Below are 15039 nucleotides of genomic sequence, written 5' to 3'. Positions count from 1 at the left end.
TCTATCTATCTATCTATCTATCTATCTGTCTATCTATCTCAGTCCTTACATTTCTTATATTTGTGCATTTATTTAACGTTTTTATTGATTTTTTAGGAACATTTTTTATTTGATTTAATTCTATTTAATTGTTTTCTCTACATTTATTTAACATTTTTGATCAAACTATAGTGAGGAAATTTGAATTTCCGTTTTATCAGCGTTGTAAGTTTGTTTTAAAAGATGCTATATTGTATAAATAGGTGAACTAACTTAAGTAGACGTATTTGTTATACACTATATGATAAAGCCACCGCAACATAAAAGAGTATGGCAAACTCAAGTGTCTTGCTCATGGACACTTCAAGTCATCAATCATGAACGCTTACGCTCAGAGCAGTAGTTTCCTTTCCAGCCCTCCAGGCAGATGCGGTTGCCCTCCTCGTCGCAGGTGTAGTGGCCCAGCGTGTCATCCCTCGGCCTGCAATAGTCAGCGCAGCCGTCTCCAAAGTAGTACTCGTCACAGAAGACGTGGTAGGAGTAGCGCAGCTCGCTCTGTTCTCCAAAATGCACGTCCTGGGACCAGTCTTCTCCAATGGCAAGTCTCCTTCTGGTCGCCAAACGGCTCACGAGGTTGTTCTGGTTGTCTGCAAGGGTTACAGAAAGTTGTAAAACAAATACCCTTCCGCAAGATATGTTGGTTTGGCTTAAATAGGGTCAGTTATTTAAAACAACCTACCTGTGTATTCAGTGGGAGATTCAGCGTTCCAGGCTTCAATGATCAACGAAAATGTTCCCTAAAAACAGGAGGGGGAAAGCGCATCAGTACTTGGTAAGTTCGAGATCAGGGATGTGTAGCGGACGTAAACTATGAATATTTTAAACGGGTATATGAACTCCAGCACCACTGTTTGTGTAACTGATATTCTTTTTTATTTATTTACCGGCCACTTGAAGTGGAAAGGCACCCTGATGGGAGCGCTGCTGGAGATCGAGGTGTGATCGGCTCTGATGACGTTGGTCTGTCCAGTACCAAAGGTGCAGGGCGGCTCTGCGGAGATGACATCCTCCGGGTGTTTCAGGCAAATTCTGAAAAAAATGTGACAGTCCCTGTGTCTTCGACAGATCCGCTGCGCGGTGTGGAAGGAATGAATCTTCAGCTCAAACACACCAGAGGACAAAACCTGTAATGAGAAATAAATAAAATAAGATACCACGGCGTAAAGACGTCTTCGGGGTGTTATTTGAGCATAAACTGAAGACAACTTACAACGTGCACTAAGGCCAGAGCCAATAGGCATCTCAGATGCAAATGTGCCATTTTTCCTGAAGTTTGCTTTTCCAAGTTTAAAGTTTGGAACTCCTCATTCGCCGTGCGTCACAATGCCAGACAGATAGATCACTTCAGGATGCTGTCACAGTGGAGGGGAAATCTCTCAAATATTTTTCATCACTCTTAAGTCTGTTATCTTTTCAGGGTATCCTGAGACCTCTTGGTAGTCCTCTCCTTTGTCCTCTCACCTCTTATTGGCACTCGTCTTGTTTGGGTTCTGGTGCGTAAAGGCGCAGAGCGGTTTTATACCCTCTGATCTGCGCGTCACAGGCAAAGAGGTGGAGCCGTGGCAGACCTCAGGGGAGTAGATTTGCATCCAGACATAAGGGGCCTGCTTAGGGATTTAGGGAACACTCGTTACATCTGGACAAAGTTCTTTGGAATATGCATTAGAAGCTGGTACATGAAGATACGTTTATCAAGTTTGTACGATTCTTGATCAGCCAGGAAAAAAAGCAAGCCGATGCAGGTGATGGGACTAGATTGTCACAAATAGACAATAAAGTCAGTTTGATAGCAAACGATCCAACTTTTATTGATGGGCGTTGAAGCGTGTTTGGAGTTAGTTGTAAATCAGAACTTCTTTTCTCTCTGAAAGGATTTTTTTCTTCTGTATTTAGAATTTTGTTGCAGTTTTAATCAAACGCACTCCAAAGCATTCAAGACCTCCCACATGAATCATGACAGTGGGCTCTTCGCCATTTTCCTAGCTGTATATCATAGTTTAGAAAGTGTTTTATACATACACTAAAGATCAGAAGGGAGCAAAGAATAGTATTCAACCTTCTAATTGCTGTGGCGCGTGTGAGGTGACAAAGAGTGGGCAGGTTCCGGATAAGCGCGCATTGTGTGTGTAGCGGTCATTCAGACTTCTGTTGTGCTCTTGTGTCACAAGAAAGAAGGCGCGCGCATGTGTGTGCAGGCGTAACCAGGGAGTCGTTGAGACTCTCTGTTGCCTTTGTCTGAACCTCATGCGAACAGCTGTATGATAATCAGCGGCACATGATCCGCCTTGGGGGGTTCCAAACCCGGCTATTGTCTCCTCAAAGCGTCTTCTTCCACTGCGCGGGCGCGCACAAACCACTAACCCCTTATTGATTTAAGAAAAAACTCCGGTCTATTGCCGAGTCCCGCACCTGTCGCAGGAGAGTAAACACACCTAAACTGTTAGCTTTAGACCTTGAACTGATCCTACCATTGCCACCGACCTTTGTTGTTATTCATTTTAGTAGCCAGTTAATGTTTTAGTTCAAGTAAGTGTTAATGCTATCGAAGCTGTAGAGAAGCACAAAATAAAAATGTGGCAGCTTGACTGTTTATTAATATAAATACTTGTTTGAAGGTGAGTTAACCAATTCTTCATCCCAGCCCTTCAGTTCCAAAATCACTGTCACGACAGTGGATTGATGAGTCACTGTAGCACAAATTAACAATATTAATACTGAATAAATAATATAATATATAAAATCTGACACATGATTCCACCATGGTAACCCCAAGGCATTTCAGCTACGTTCATTATTTTTTTCATTTTACAGACATGTCAGTTGGTATATGTGTGCTGTGACGGGTGGATACCTATTGATATTAAAATGAGAAAGGGAAACGCGTGCCTGAAGTGGCCCCCTGAATATCCTGGCACGCTTCTCTGCAGATAACGAGCACAATACGGAAAGGAAACATATACATTGTGTTTTTTCGGATTTCTGAGTAGCTTGTCAGTTCTTCAAACTTTTAAATAACAAAGCCCAGAACAGCGATTCTAAAAGCGCAACAAAAGTCCTCCTTTAAAATATCGACAGTCTTGGAAAAAAGCACGATTTAGCGATAGTTTGATTGGGCAGGTGTAACGGTATGCCTGTAGGCCAAATAAATCCTGCTTGGACAGGAGAGGAGTTGTTGTGTCTTCTTTAACTTTCTTGTCTGTTTGAATTGTTATCTGTTGCATCCATCCATCAACTTAAACCATCTGAGTTTTATGGGGGAAAAAATCTCGTTTCAGTTAACTGAGGAGTACCCATGAGGAGGAGCTTTGTAGGTTTATCGTTTTTGTAATCTGTGGTGTTTTTAAAGTTGGCACTATGTGCTCTCCCGACTTGGCCCTGATTGCCAGCTATCACCTTATTACAAACTTTTCATCTGTTTGTTTTGTTTTGTTTCTAACACAAAAAATAAACACATTTATGGTGAGAATAACAATGTATTTATGATACATTGAGAAAAACATCATGTACCGCTCAGTGGAAACTTCTGCTGTGGACCTGGCTGCACATAGAAATGTCCTTTCAGCCCCATCACTTTGAGATCAGACTCAGTGTAATGCAGTCACCTGTATGTTATATATATTTTACTGATCACTGAAAAGTACAAATCCATATAAATCCTTGGTTCTGTACACGTTTGCTACCTAAACTTTAGAATCATCAGGACCAAACACTCATGTTTGTGGACTGTGGGTAGAGACCAGATTTGACCTGCGGGTGTTGATTTTGACTGGTGCTGTTAACAATTTTGTAATTATTCTTTTTGTATAAACTTTTATTTTAGGTCGAATTCATTTGCCCAAAAAGGCGAGACAATAAAGTTTGAAATCAGTTTAACTTCTTGATACTTTCAAAAAATCCCCATTGATATAACAATTATTTTGATTCCAGGTTTTTTTGTTTTTTACCATGATGATCACAATGTGAGAATACAAAACGGCAGAGAAAATGATCAAATATCTGTGCCTCAACTGGTTAACTGAAAAAAAATAGCCATCCTTCTGCTGATGTGTGTTAGAAGTTAGAGCCCATAAATAATGCAAAACATCAGAGCTGCAGTTGTTTGTTTTTGTGCACGTATCAGATGCTCTGTGTGGTTTTATGTCATGAAGCAAAGCATGTGTGGAACACCTGTTCCTGTACATCAGATCATATGTCCATCCTACAACCCTCGTGTCACACAGACATGACAATTACCTTATCTGTTGTTCCTCTGGGTGAGACAGCAATGTGTGCACTCTGAGCGTATACAGTATCTGCATCCTCCTGCAGATGCTGCAGGAGGATGCCTGTGTCTTTGTGTGGGGAGCAGATGGACAGTGCACCCTCACTGCTGTTGTCATCTGTATTACTTGCGAGGGTGTGACATGAACGTGCCACAGGGCATGGGAACCAAAGAAGAGTTATGTAAGCCCCCACCCCGGCTGCCGCGGACCTCCCATTAGTTTGAGTGGTCGGCATCTGCTTCGTCTATGGCCCCGCAGCAGCTTGGAGATCCTTCTCCCTAAGGACTCTTGAAGGGAGGGTAGCTGCTGCAAATCTGACTCGCGCAGGCTCTCAGGGGAGAAGTCAGCCGGTTGTGGCCACTTCTGGAGTCCCGTCCTGTTGTCTGACTGCACAACAATGGGAGGTACGGGATGGATGTGTACTGGGTTGTGATGTTCTGTTTGTGTGCGCCCATATGCAGGCAGCCTCTAATTTTATGCATGCCATGTGACTTATTGGTTTATCTCATTAAGATGCTGGATGCACTGCTGGGTACCAGAAAAGCCTTGCCACCTCCCCACTGAATAAATTTATGAGTCAAAGAGGTGTGAGATAGCTGGAAGTGTATTATGAGGCAAGTCACTGGCCAAAACTAACAAATATACAGTATCTTCTCATCTTTACAGCCTCCAGCCACATGTCATGAAATGAGCTTTTTAAAGTTTTTTAGGAAATGTAGTTCTCATTTGCTCAGGACATCTGTATCTGCTTACTTCCTCCAGGCTGTGTAGCTCGTAATCCTTTTAGGCCCCAAACTTCTCCTTTCATAGCTGCCACAACATTCAATTATTTCCTTCGTGCTGATCTACATTTCTTAAAATCATTCCAGGCAAGTCATATTAAACAACGATTTATATTTATTTATTTATTTTTACAAAAATACTTCATAATTTCATTTCATTTCATTTATTTATTTATTTCACACTTGGTACAACAGATCAAACAAACCAACCACACTTTCTATCAATAAAGCACTACAACCATGTGTGAAAAGGAGCAGGAAGAAGAAAATGTTCTTATTAAACCCTGCCCCCTATCTACAATCCAACTTATATTATAAGTGGGCACCAAAAATCAGGGAACAAACTAATATTAACATTTCTCTCCGGTCCTAACCCAAACCAAACAACAAATTTACAATCAGAATATACCACTCCACATAGTAACAAGGAGAAAAATAAAATTAAAATAAATAAAACAAAAAATTATAAAGGATCCTTTTTCAATGAACTCCAATTTCATTCGCATTCTTCATATTGAGTTATCGTTTTAAGCATGTAACACTTTTTAAAACAATGCAAACTTATACAATTCTTTAAATTATAATGAAGAGAGTTCCACAGTCGTATACCCCTGTAAAGTTATTTATTTCATATTCTGTATAGTTTTTCATATTTATATCCTGTTCATAGCCTGTACATAGCTTGTACTCACTACAGCCTGTACATACCTATAGTTATAGAATATTCACAACATACTTCATACCGTGTACATTATAACATACCATAATAGACCCATTTCTGTAATATATTTACATATCTATATTATTGCTAATATTTATTGTGATATATCTATATCATGGCTAAAGCACTTCTGGATGGATGCAAACTGCATTTCGTTGCCCTGTACCTGTGCATGTGCAATGACAATAAAGTTGAATTCTATTCTATTCTATTCTATTCTAACCGTTGTACTCATTAATCTTTGTGTTGTCCTAGCTAACTGATGCTTAAAATAAAATTTCCTTCTACTATCTTCTGCCCCTGAACACATTAAAAATACTCTTTGTAACTTAAAGGGCAAAATATTATTTTTAGCCTTAAACATAATTAATAGTGTCCGTAATTTCACTAAATCTCCTAATTTTAATAATTTTGATTTTATAAATAATTTATTTGTATGTTCTCTATATTTAACATTATGAATCATTCATATCACTTTCTTCTGTAATAAGTTTAGAGGTTTTATGGTATTCTCATATGTATTCTCATATAGTATAATCATTTAGATGTTTAAAATAAAAATGGAAAGGGCTGGCATAAGTTACATTAATTCATACAGTTTGGTAATGAAAAACACTTGTTTGAATGGGTATTTGCAGTGCACGCTCAGTTTAATTATTTGGTTCACAGTAGTTTAGTTCTAGTTCTGCAGGATTCACGGTGACCATCCTGAGTGAGGAGGACCCTGAGCAGGTGGCTCTATGCAGGTCAGACTTTGGGAAGTGCAGCTCATGTCTCCTTGAAACTAAAAGAGGTCATTCATCAGCTCATGCAGCTTTAAAGCATAACCCTGCTTCAAAATTGCAAAACAAATGAAAACAGGATATTCTGTCCTAGCTGTCCTAGTGTGTGGTGAGTTGATCAATCCACTTCTGCACCCAGGAAAAAAATTCTCTCCTGTTTTCTCCATGAGTATACTATTTGTAAAGGGTTTTTGATTTTGGTTCATTTTCAGTTTTTTGGTTTTCCTGAGTAGCACAGTGACTTGAGTTGAATGCCCTCCTCTGAAAGTTGGTTACTCATCCAGTTCATGTGGTCTGCTGTGGGCCTTCATGTAATTGCAAATAATAATAAAATATTTCTACAAACAGCTGGAAGAGAAATGGAAGACTCAGTGAGTGCTTTTTAAAAATATATGTATGTGCAAAACTGAGAAAGATTTACTGAGAAAAGATTTAAACAAAACAAAGTATATTTAAATTATTACATTATAAAAAATACAGCAAAATTAAAAAAAAACAGATTATATAGATAATCCATCACAAGGTCAGCTGTAAATATTGTCTGTAAAAAGAAAAATACCTTATGTGGAGAATTGATCAAATATAGAACTAAAGAAGCACAAAATAGATGTAAAAGTACAAGAATAAGAATAAGTTACCGTCTGTTACGAAGTTTTCTAAATAGAAATATTGCAGTAAATTGTTGGTTAGGGTTTAATATGCTGATGATAAGTACTTGTGGCAATATCAGGAACAAAGCATGTTTATGCACATTTTCATGTGTTAGAGCCCGGACTTCAGTTCAGGCTCTGAGGTGAGGAGGAAAGGAGGGAGGAAACTGAGCAGCGGCGGAGGAAGGAATAGACATAATCAGAAAGAGATTATGAAAATAGTTTAACATTTGGTTAAACGTTGTACATTCATTCCACCCATTTATTTCTAACAGATGCTAATGTGAAAATGCAGTCCGAGTGTGCTCCGGTTCATCTTGCCTGTTTCATGAAAGTGCACGTGGCAGGAGCCAGCCTCTGCACTCTATCATCAGGGTTTTCTTTGCTAACATGCTAAAGCAGTTATTAAGAATTTCTTCACACTGCACTCTAGCTCCTCTACATCAAACATGTTGCCCAATATGGTCAGCAAGAGAAAACTTTTCTGCTTAATGATGCTATTTCTGTTCACAAACGAGCAACTGTTAATCTCAGAGCAGGGAAATTGGAGCCAGCAGCAGCTTGTCCAGCACCCTGGTCTCTAACCAGTCTCCCATCAAGGACCTGAAGTTTATCCAAAATGAGCATGCACAAACCCGAAGCAAAGTTGCTGCTTTCTCAGCCTGACAAGCTCAAGCCTTTTCTAATAGGACACAGACACGTCCATGAAATTGAGAATTGAGTGGAATTAAAGGCAAGCCTGTTTCCTCTGATAATGCCTAATTTCCAAAGGATGAAAGTAAAGAATAGATGGGAAGAATTATGACAGAATGGTTTCACTTTGGTCTAATTGATATCAGCTTGTCCTCACAAAATGACCACTGGTTGAGGCTTACGGTCATACTACCCTGATCACACCCAATCACATCTAATCTCAGAAGCCAAGCAGGGTCAGGCCTGGTTAGTACTTGGATGGGGGTACCAGGTGCTATAGGCTCAAGAGGTACAGCAGTTACCTCAGCTAAAGGTGAGTAATGAACGTTTTTCATTGGGAGTGACTACAATGGACAGGATAGACATATCAGAGCAACAGGCTGGGATGAGAGGTTTGGAGGCTAAGTTATAGAAGCAAGTTTAGGTGGTTTCTACATGTACAGAGAAGTTAAAGTTGATATATTGGACAAAGGATGTTGAATATGGAGCTGCCAAGCAGGAAGACCACAGAGTGGGTTCATAGATGTAATAAAGGAGGGTATGCAGATGGTTGGTGTGACAGAGGAGAATGCTAGGGACCTGGGTGCAACTGCAATGGTAAAACCAAATCCTTCACCCATAATATGGAGTTACTAGTAGGTGATTTAATTTGGAATAATTTGATACTGAAGTAATATCACACAGGAGTAGACTCTCTTCTCTTATATTCTATAATTTCTCTCTGATCATTTATTTTATTCTCGTTCTTTTTATTAATAACATCTTATTCATATTCATCTTTCTAACACTTTCACAATTCCACAGACTACAACAGCAATAATACTGCAGCAGTTAGTATTTACTGACACTTGTTCCCTCCTCTGCAGGTTGTGTGTCCATGGTAGTGTTCATAATGCTGGTAAATTAAGTCCTGGGGACATGCAGGCTAAACAGGTTAATATGAGGATGACTGTCTTCGAAGTTCTTCTAGAAAGAAATCTGCCCACTCTGTGAGAAAAATGACGAGTTTGATCAAAAAAAGGGAAGCAGATAAAAAACAGCCCGAGTTCCTTTTAATGGGTGCAACCTGTTATTTTCTATGTATAACTTCACAGATCCAGTTTATGACTATAAACCTTTTATATGGTTTTAAAGAAAATTTAAAAAATTGCTTTAATATATGGAAGGAAGAAATCTGTGTCTCCGATCAAGTCCCAAATCCTTCCCAATGAAGTAAATAAAAGTGAAGTCTTTGGCTTAGCAGCAGATGCATAATTATGCTTTTGTTAGGGCACAAAAGAAATCATGATAATTATCTAAACCCGTCCAAGCTGAGCAGCAGCGCTGGCTTCCTCCAGTCCTACCTTTCCATACTTAGCCCTGCAGCAGCTTCAGTGGCAGATGGGAGATGAAAGGGGGAGCTGGATGAACGAGGGAATGAAAACAGGTGTTGGTGAAAACTGAAGAAAAGGAAAGGCCAAGGGGTCAACTGGGGCATTAGAAAGGGGGAGGAAACTTACATATAGACTTGCAGACGGACAGATCGATGGATAGATTTTTTTCTTTTTACCCTTTTCAATGTGCCTCTTGAAATCTGTTGTCTTGCCAAATGGTGAGCGGCTCTGCAGAAATGTGAACATTTACACTATAGCTAGAAAGAGTGTGTTTCACTAACTATTTTAACTAAAGACTGTTACAGTGTTTCAGCAGCTATACTGTTCAAAGCAAGTAGTTCTCATATTCTAAAATATAAACTCTAGTATATTATTTGACCCAACTTTGTTTGTTTTAATCTACCTTTTTTATTATATGGGTCACAGCATTTTTTACCTTTGACATTCATTCTTCTGACCACAATGCACCATGTCGTGTGGGATAGTACAGAGAAATCCAGCCTATGAAGGTATTTAACAACTGAATGGAATCGTGTGTAGATTTAGTGTACCCTCCAATAAGTCATACTTTATTCTCAAAGAAGAAGAGGGGGGGTTGGAATCTGGCAGAATACAGTTTTATAGGCACTCAAAGTGAATAAGGTCTTTTCAGAAAGGCTTAAGTCTCAGTTTTAAGGGCTCCGTAAGGAACTGAAGGTGAAAGACCTGCTCACAATGTGAATACAGCTGCCTATTCAGGACCCCAGCCCCCATCCAGACACAATAATGCTGCCCCCTACCACTCAGCGATGGAGGAAACGGCATCAGATTGTTGAACTCCTGCTGGATCCCGCCCTCCTCCCCTCCCTGCTGCGGCACGCCGGCCCAGCCCTGGCAGCTGTTTAACCAACTGAGGCAGAAGGGCTGCAGGAGAACAATGCAGTTCGACTTAACCATTCCTCTTTCTCTCTCTATGTGTGTGTCAGTATCTGTCACTGCATTTAATTAGGAGAAGCTCTCTATAAATGAGGCTACCACCACCCCAACATCTGACAATGCTAGGCTGCATATTTATGCCAAAAGACAGAAACTTCATTACGCTCATTAAATCTGTCAGCGGAGAGACGGAAATTCATGTTTTAGTCTACAGTAAACAACAGAGCATGGATTTATTGGGATACATTCAGTTTATTTCTGTCAATCCCAAAAGAGAGTTTGGAGCACAGCCACAACGATGCAGTACATGTGCACTGACTTATAAACTGTTTGCGTTCTAACTTGTCTTCTGTAAAGGTTTCAAGAAGTGTCGTGTACATAAAGTTAACATTCTTCTTATTGTTGTTGGAATGATCCACAAACTAACAAGCTATTCTGATAGCTTCACACAGTTGTTTCCATATAAGATGCATTTGCACATTGATGTAGAGAATGCTTGTACAAAAAAAGCAAATTGTCATCATCTCAGCACAGACCATCCTGGACAATCAGTGCAGCAGAGCCCCCTGCTGGTACATCTGTACTCCTGCAACACTTGCTGGGTGTTTCTGTTGACACCGCTGGTCTGCACTGTCAGGATTTAGTGAGAGCTATTTAAAGATAACACAATCTTGGGTGATAAAATATTACACATAAATGATAAGTCTTTAAATGCATTTCTAAGATATTTAAGCTACTATGTGCAACAGCACCACTGTAATCTCCTGAGGGAAGAACATTCAGTAGAAATGACCCATATTCGCTAGATGTGCCTCTCTGACTTAACCTTCTTTCTCAAAGTCAAACACAACATGACGTTTCCCATTTGACACACTGCAAGAGATCAACCAAGCATCTCAGATGTGCTAGTCATCAGAATAGGACTTTCAGGGTGTAATTTAAAGATGGTAGCTTCACCGGAAGCACTTAGTTCCTGCACAAAAGGACACTTGGAAATTGTAGAGTGTTTGCATGTTATAGATCACAGCTCAGAGGTTGGCTTATGTTCTGTTTAAATACACCAGTTTATTATATTTTTAAAAGAACTTAGTGAAATTTTCATATTCAAGTGTTCATGTTTGCAATGTAAAAAACCAAAATCAATCACAAATAATATACTTACTTGTATTTTAAAAGTATCTAACACACACCACAGTTAGCGCTCAGACATAAAGACCATATAATGGTCAAGTGCAGACATCCACTCACCATTACAGTACATGTGATAATCTCCAGACAAAGTAAGGGAAACGTACAACATAAGGACACAAACGCATTCTGAGAACTTTTCAGAGGCTTTAAACAAGTTGTTTTATCAATAGAAAATGTGGTGGAGTCTCACTGTCAGTAGCAAAACGAAAAACTCTCCAGGTTCTTTCTTTATGGCTAATATTGGTTGTTTTTGCAATCCACTTTCATATAACCACACAAACAGTAATTCCAACGATACAATGAGTCTACCAATAGTTTTAAAATATAACCACAGAAAATCTGCTGATTTAAAAACCACAGGTGAAGTCCAAAAGAACCGAGAAGTTCCTGCACCTGAAGGTCATGTGTGACGTCAGTGAGATAACAGACCCTCACACCTCCATGTGTCACTGCTGTTATAATGCCGGCCGTCCATTCAGTTTGTCATGCATGAGTGCGATGGCTCCACCTGTGAAGTCTCTGAGCACCTGCACCGTCTCCCGCTGGAGCTGCAGCGACTCGCGCACAAACTCCTGCTGAGTCTCTGCCAGCTGCTGCACTGACTCCGACAGAAGCTCCAGGGAACGCGACACAGTCTCCAGCAGGATGTTGGTGGCGTGCTGCTCCTGAAGGCTCAGCGATGCACTGTGCAGCATGCTGTCTCTCGTGCTCTGCGAGGACTGACCGGGCGCCGGAAACGCAGCCGCAGATGGCGGCGGTCCAGTAGATGTGTGAGGTTGCGCTTGTTTCTGGGTGCTGCTGTTAGCTTGGTGATCATCTTTTGGCTTTGCTGTCTGAGTTGAAGGAAGCATATCGTCTCTTTGTTCATCGTCCGAGTCTCCAAATGCATTTTCAGTATCTGAGAAAAATAAGACACATCAGCATTTTCTAAGTACTAACATAAACCAGAAAAGCAATTTCTTGACAGCTCACCTTCTGCTGGAGGCACCTCATATTGCACATCAAAAGATGGCTGTGATGAGTCCCCTGCAACATTAACAGTTCATATAAAACTAATTGCAGGAATGTGAAAAAAGACACTGCATGCAATAATTTATAGGACGTGTGTGTGTGTTCACAATGCACTCATGTTTAGACTGAAATGAGGTCAATATGTGACCCCCTTTGCTACCTGACTGTCCTATCTTGTAGGAAGAAGGTGGAGGCATAGGTGTCATGTCCAACCCGCCATTAGGAGAGCTCTGCATTGCAATCATATCATCCTCGTCCAATTCTTCTTCCTCCTCTGGCACATCGTCGTCTTCCCCCAGCGGGCCGAAGTCACCGGAGCTCTGCTCCTCATCGTCCATCTCCAGTATCTGGAGGACTATTTTCTCTGTCTGGTTAAGATCCCGGGAAAGGCGTGAGTTGAGGCCTCTGTTGGGCACTGTCCCCGACCTCATAGCAGCCACTTTCCGTTTTGTGTCACACTTTAGGTCAGACCACTTCTTGATGACTTCTATGACCTCACGTTGGCACTCTCCAATCTCATTGACCCGTGCAGTAATCTCTGCCCATGTGCGCTTTTTCATGTCTGTTGGCACACCACGATTGAATTTGCCTTTGGGAATGAAAAAAGAAATCCTGTCACTGTCAGTGACTGCATAAGATTAAAGTTATTATAATACAGAAATTCGCACTCAGTTCTTGCATACTTTTCACATTTAAATGTTTCAATTACCTCTGCTGGTAACGTTTTCATGACCAGCCACATCACACTCATTTATTCATTCTCCAGACACAATCTTTTCAGAAAGAGCTGAATTTAAAAAAAAAAAAAATCCTAAATGCTGTAAGCAACTGATAAGCTAATACATACCCACAACAACCATACGGTGCTTCCTAACTTCATCCAGCAATATGTGGACTTCACTGAAAGAGAAACGAGCCTTTCTTTTCTTGAAGCGTGTCACACTGTCTTGATTGTAGTATATGGGTGAAGACATTCTTCACACACTGTGTCGGTAGGTATCAAGCTGCTCTGAGGTCTCTGCTGTGCTTCAGCACCTCCAGGTGTCTGATAGGAGGCTCAACAGTCTGATTAACAACAAAGTGTGGACGGTAAATCGTGTCTTGTCTCTCTGATGTGAGTTTAATGTTAGATTAACGGTTATACAAAAACAACTGGCATGATGAAAGGTCAGATTAGTAGTATTCATAATCTGTTATTCTCCTGCATGTTTAAAAGAGCCACGGACACCTCTGGAGCTCGAGTTAGTCGATAAGTTAAACTCATAATAAACTAATATAATTAAAATTTAAGTTGTAACATACACAGCTTTCAAGGTTAAGCAGGAAAATAGCTCAGGCTCAGCTTTACACTATCAGCTCTGGAGGAGTGAATGAACAATGGAGGATGCTGTGCTCACTTCACACATGCGATAGCATAGTTAGCTTGTTACATTTAGAAGCCACTCGTAGCTACTTGCTAAGGATACCTTTACATATCGCTCGTTATTCTATTGAGTGATGGCTCTGTCATCTCCCATTACAGTACGCTGAACACTTAGCTAGCCTAAAGTAAAATTACAAAATATCCACTATGCTAGCTATATGCACCAAGGCAACGTTAGCTAACGCTACGCTTGTTTGGCTAACAAACACGTTGTTAAAACGTAACCTCACCTCAAGAGGTACATGCCGATAGCAGAAATAGCTAATGAGATTATGAACATACCCCCGAGTTAAATAAATTGGGATTTAGTCCGGAAACGTGAAGATAAACTTCCTTATCGCCAAGATAGCAATTGTCAAGTTACCCGCTGTGACGCCATCACTTCACAATTTGTGTCCGGTTAAGATTAACTACATAGCTAAGTAAAGCTTGTTGACGAAAACAGGGGCATTAGAGTGGGAATTCAACCTTACCTATGAGTGTTTGGTTCACATCTAACATATAGCGACGACAATCATTTATCTGGCCATTTAACTGCTGAGTTTTATAATCTATTTTAGAGCTGTGAGACTTTTATTTTGAAGGCTCTAGCCGGATTTCGGTATTGTTTGCTATGGATGGATAGCGGAACTATGGATGTGTGTCCCAGAGCAACGTGATCTCAGCAGAGGTAGCAAAAGTACATACAGTCTGTACTTAAGTAGAAGTACAGATACTTGTGTTAGAAAATACTCCAGTAAACGCTGAAGTACTGATTCCACTTCTTTACTCAAGTGAAAGTAAAAAAGCACAATCTCTGAAATGTACTCAAAGTCCGAAAATAAAAAGTAGCTCCTTGAAAGACAATTATACCATCTATTTTTATGGACAGGTAACTCTGCTCTATTAATGTCATACAAATACAATATTAGAATAGAATACAATAGAATAGCCCTTTACTGTCCACACCAACCGTGTCAGAATAAAATATTAATTATTCAGACATATGAGAATACAAATGTTATTTGAATCTAAATACTAATTCTAATGAATGTGCTTAGCTTGAATGTGTTATTTAGACCACAAGAGGGTGACTTTGCCTCCACACATAAAAAGAAAAATGAGTACAGTTAGTAGTTACAGTGGGAGCTGTCTTCCATTTGCTACACCAACAGTATACTGTATGATGTCTTTATACTAGATGGTATAAAGTTGGTC

At 40.1% G+C, this 15039-nt stretch overlaps 2 protein-coding genes across 4 annotated transcripts in view; both read right to left on the bottom strand.

The window, feature by feature from the left end:
- The window catches only part of dlb (deltaB), a 5200-nt gene extending 3684 nt beyond the window's left edge, over positions 1-1516 (bottom strand). The window contains exons 1-4 of the mRNA XM_005935996.2: positions 1250-1516; positions 924-1163; positions 719-776; positions 369-626 (exon numbers count right to left, since the gene is read on the bottom strand). Of these exons, the coding sequence (XP_005936058.1) occupies positions 369-626; positions 719-776; positions 924-1163; positions 1250-1300 (607 nt within the window). The 5' untranslated portion in view covers positions 1301-1516. The remainder of the gene's footprint in view (positions 1-368; positions 627-718; positions 777-923; positions 1164-1249) is intronic.
- A 9754-nt stretch (positions 1517-11270) lies between these two features.
- zgc:153990 (uncharacterized protein LOC768125 homolog) lies at positions 11271-14426 on the bottom strand. 3 transcript variants are annotated; one of them, XM_005935999.3, is made up of 5 exons: positions 14316-14426; positions 13267-13484; positions 12580-13008; positions 12381-12434; positions 11271-12306 (listed from the first exon to the last, which is right to left on the bottom strand). In XM_005935999.3, the coding sequence occupies exons 2-5, from the start codon at positions 13391-13393 to the stop codon at positions 11864-11866; spliced, it is 1053 nt and encodes a 350-aa protein (XP_005936061.1). In that variant the 5' UTR covers positions 13394-13484; positions 14316-14426; the 3' UTR covers positions 11271-11863. The 3 variants fall into 3 exon arrangements, with proteins under 3 accessions (XP_005936061.1, XP_005936060.1, XP_005936059.1); XM_005935998.3 differs by lacking the exon at positions 14316-14426 and adding an exon at positions 14073-14237; XM_005935997.3 differs by lacking the exon at positions 14316-14426 and adding an exon at positions 14125-14236.
- Positions 14427-15039: the final 613 nt, after the last annotated feature.

This window comes from Haplochromis burtoni, unplaced genomic scaffold (genome assembly GCF_018398535.1).
Source record: "Haplochromis burtoni strain Fernald_Lab_line unplaced genomic scaffold, NCSU_Asbu1 Contig_24, whole genome shotgun sequence".
NCBI classification, from domain to species: Eukaryota; Metazoa; Chordata; class Actinopteri; order Cichliformes; family Cichlidae; genus Haplochromis; species Haplochromis burtoni.
Note: the sequence above shows the minus strand (reverse complement) of the source record. Positions and strands in the feature narration are given on the sequence as shown.

Excerpts from the sequence above, each read along its gene's own strand:
- zgc:153990 (XM_005935999.3), bottom strand. The coding sequence starts at position 13,393 with ATGTCTTCACCCATATACTACAATCAAGACAGTGTGACACGCTTCAAG. Across the intron at positions 13,009-13,266 it reads GCACCGTATGGTTGTTGTGG|GCAAATTCAATCGTGGTGTG; the intron begins GTATGTATTAGC and ends TCATTCCCAAAG. Across the intron at positions 12,435-12,579 it reads CTACAAGATAGGACAGTCAG|GGGACTCATCACAGCCATCT; the intron begins GTAGCAAAGGGG and ends TTAATGTTGCAG.